General features: G+C 65.8%; 2 protein-coding genes across 2 annotated transcripts in view; one reads left to right on the top strand and one right to left on the bottom strand.

The window, feature by feature from the left end:
* Window positions 1-1,149, top strand: part of LOC105854085 (chromosome unknown open reading frame, human C1orf56) — a gene marked incomplete at its 5' end in the record, with an annotated part of 1,990 nt that extends 841 nt beyond the window's left edge. Inside the window, one exon of the mRNA XM_012730000.1 lies at window positions 1,064-1,149. Within this exon, the coding sequence (XP_012585454.1) occupies window positions 1,064-1,084 (21 nt within the window). The remainder of the gene's footprint in view (window positions 1-1,063) is intronic.
* A 405-nt stretch (window positions 1,150-1,554) lies between these two features.
* The window catches only part of CDC42SE1 (CDC42 small effector 1), a 2,952-nt gene continuing 1,036 nt past the window's right edge, over window positions 1,555-3,470 (bottom strand). Inside the window, exons 3-4 of the mRNA XM_004689548.2 lie at window positions 3,337-3,427; window positions 1,555-3,174 (exon numbers count right to left, since the gene is read on the bottom strand). Coding sequence (XP_004689605.1) covers window positions 3,353-3,427 — 75 coding nt within the window. The 3' untranslated portion in view covers window positions 1,555-3,174; window positions 3,337-3,352. The remainder of the gene's footprint in view (window positions 3,175-3,336; window positions 3,428-3,470) is intronic.

Here is a 3,470-nt window from a genome sequence, read left to right as displayed (position 1 = left end):
GGCCCCAGAGGCCGCCTCGCCTCCCCTGCCGGTCACTGGTGCCGCCTGGGCCCCAGACACGGAGGGCGGGCGGCCAGGACCGCGCGCACATAAAGCGTGCTTGGTGCACGGTGACGGGTGGAGACAGTGACCGATCAGCACTGTCCAGCTCCCAGCATCGCAGCCGCTCTTCGCTTTTCTTTTCAAAGATCGATGTACGCGGGGCCTCCCTGGGGGCGCCGTGGCCAGAGCTCTGTCCTGAAGCTGCCGCAGCTGCGGGCCAGGGAGTGACCGCAGACCCCTGCTGACCTGCCCCTGCCCCCCTCAGCAGTGGACTTCGTCCCCATCTGTCTCTGGGGAACCCTCTCGCTGCCCCTGCACCTCTGGCCTGCACCCCGGTTCTGTAGGCATCAGTAAATCAATCTTGTAAAAAAAGATGTATGCGTGCATACAAGAGCTGGGTGCAGGGGGTAGGGGGCTCCCCAGAGACAGAGTGGGGAGCAGAACAGGTGGATCCATGAAACCCACAGCTGGCGGGGACAGCAGGGAGCCGGGAGGGGTCTGCTGGGCCCTGGGGTCACTCCCTGGCCGGGGAGCGGCTTGCTCTGCAGTGGCTGCCGTAGCTTCTTCGTGCTGAGACGTAAGCCCCGAGCCCCCAGGGAGCCCTCTGGGGCTCTCTGCTGTCCTGTAAGAGGTGCGTGCGCGCACCTGGCCACCTGTAGCCAGTGTCCCCACCTCACAGGGGGGAGCCGAGGCCCACAGAGCCAGCAAGCTGCAGTGACAGCAGGGCTTGAGGCAGGGCGGCGAGCCTGGGTGTCCCGGCCACCCCCCAGGACACTCCCGGGGTCCTCAGGAAGGACGGCCCTCCGCTCTCCCGGCGCTGCCAGAGGTTCCGATGGACCTGGTAGCGTGGTCTCACGACAAGAACCCCGGAAGGGAGCGCTAGCGTGCTCGCCTGGTGGCCTGAGTGTTGTCTCTGCTGGGCCCTGGGGAGGCGCTGCCGTGGCGGAGGGGCGCGAGGGGCGGGGTGAGCCCAGCACCCGCCAGGTGGCCGTAACCTTTCCCTGTTTTGTTTCCTTCCCAGATAGACAGAAACCAGAGGTGACGCCCACTCCATCCGCAAGAAAAGGTGTCAGCACCTCGGCCTCGCCACCCCCCGTTCCCAGCACCCCCTTGATATTTTTAGTACAAAAAAACAAAACTAGGAAGTGTTTGGTCTAGTGTCTTTGTACAGAGGCCTGAGGGAGGAGGCCTCAGATCTGAGCCTTGAGTGTAAACTTAGGTGGGCCTCCCACCCCTCTGTATCCCCAAAACCTCGGCGGCCCCGTCTCCTCCCCACTCCCTGGTTGTTTTCCAGCCAAAAAAAAAAGTTTAAAGACTTTAAAAGTCTTAAAATCTCAGCTGGATGCTTCCAAAAGAGCCAAGAACGAGGTGCTGGCCTTCAGCAGACAGCAGGGGCCCCCTCACCACAGAAGGCTGGTGGGGCACGGAGCCCCGGGAGCCCCAGGGAGGCACCCACCCGCCACCCTTACCCCTCCCACACACGCCTGCAGTGAGCACAGGGGACTGTTTTGCTTCAATTTTTATTTGAAAAACGTATTTAAAAGTTCAACAAAGTTTGAATATAAATTATGACTCAAGCCTACCCCACTTGTGTTGCAGCGAGGACGGCGCTGGAGGGCGGCGCGGGAGTGGGGGAGGCCCGGGGGCCCCGAGCAGCCTGCGGGGCTGGCTGGGCCCGGCCGAGGCAGCCGCGCCGGGCCCTGGGTCCCCAGGGCGGGCGGGGAGTCCCACTGCCGGCCCCCACTCCCTGCACCCCGGAGGGGCCTGTCCCAGAGCAAGGAGACCCGCGGGGCAGGCCAGCGCTCCAGCACCGCTCTGCCGCCCGGTCCCCTGCGAGGGCCGGGGCGAGAAACACCTGAGAGAAACCAGCGCCGCCTGCCCCAGAGAGCGGGTCCGCGGGGCGGGAAGGCCGGTGTTCACAGCCTGCCCGTGTCTGGCTGCGGGACAGGGCACCGAGTTTGAAATCCGCGGAGCTGGGGTGTCCCCAGCTCTCATGCTCTTCTCCCCCCACCCCACCTCCACGTGGCAGAGACCCCTCCCCGGAGGGGAAGCACCTGTCTCCGCAGACAGCCCAGGCGGGCGCCGCAGGGTGAGGAGCCCCGTCCCGTGAGGAACAGCTCGCTGCGAACAGCCGGAAACCAGGAGAGGCCTAGGGCAGGCGCACTCGAGGGCGGGTGACGTCTGACAGTGACGGGGACCCTGCTTGGTTGTCAGAACCGGGGAGCTACCAAGCACCCTAAAAGGCACTGCCGGCGTCCACTGCGAAGCACCCGCCAGAGGTTGCCCCAAGCACGAGCGCCCTGCTGGCCGGGGCCCCGGGGCCCTAAAGGCGCGGGCAGCTGCTCTCACTGGCTGCCCCAGCTTCGCGGGGTTGCCCCAGAGTCTGTTCCTCTCCCGGGGCCAGCAGGGGCCAGCAGGGGCCAGTGGCGGGTGCAGTGGAATGTCATCAGGTTACAACCCACCACTCAGCCCCTACTGAGGGGCAAAAATGCGGCTCCAACAGGCTGGTGCTGAGGGAAGAGGTAGTGGCAGGCCGGGTAATTACGAGAGCGCGTCTTAAACGACATGTTTAATTAAGTTAAAAAAGGGACGGATGCTGCGGCCTACGACGCTACAGGAACACTGGATCGGAGGCCCAGCTGGCGGAGCTGGTCCTGGCAGGCACGGGGGGCTCGGCTGCAAGGCCCGAGCTCCGAAGAGGACCAGCCGGGCCGTGCTCGCCTCTGTTCACTCCTGGGGGGCGGGGGGAGCGGGGGGGCGTCGCCACAAAGCGAGAGGCGCCTGGGCCCCCCCGCTGCCCCGCTTCGGGCGAGCGTCTAAACACAGATGGCACCGAGACCGTCATTCAGGAGCGGGGACTTTCCGGCTCCCCAGAAAACTCCTATCTCAGATCCGAGCGTGTCCAGGGCTTTCCGAGCTCCCCTGGCCACCAGTAGTCACGCGGTCAGTCCTGCTGCCTTGACCCGTCTCCAGGAGGGGCTCGCCAGAGGGAGTGAGGGAGTCCAGCCCCCAAACCTTCTGGGGCACTATCAGCGTCAGGCAGGGAGGCTGAGGGCCTGGGTCCGGTTCTGGGGTGGGCAGGGGCAGCATCTCTTCCGGGCTGGACAGAGCGGCGGCTCCAGACAGCAGAGCCTGGACGTCAAAGGAGAAAAGGGAGATGAGCCCAGAAGAGCCGAGCTCCGGCCCAGGGCTCTCCGTTCCGGCCCCGCCCTCGTGCACCCGTGGCCAGGACCCGTCCATGCCAATCCTCCCCGTCAGGACCCCAGCGCCTCGGGGGCGGGGGGCTCTCCTCACCCTCCATCCTGTCGGACTACAAGCCCCGAGAGCTGCTCCACGGCCTGTCCCGGCTCCCCTTGGACCTCATCTGCTCCTGGACCGCGCCCGTCTGTGGAAGAGCACACGTGAGCCCCCCAGCACCCGCGCGGGGC

The sequence above is a fragment of the Condylura cristata genome, unplaced genomic scaffold (genome assembly GCF_000260355.1).
Source record: "Condylura cristata isolate star-nosed mole 26May11 unplaced genomic scaffold, ConCri1.0 scaffold00026, whole genome shotgun sequence".
Lineage (NCBI taxonomy): Eukaryota > Metazoa > Chordata > Mammalia > Eulipotyphla > Talpidae > Condylura > Condylura cristata.
The sequence above is the reverse complement of the archived record's forward strand: the minus strand, read 5'-3'. Positions and strand labels throughout refer to the sequence as shown.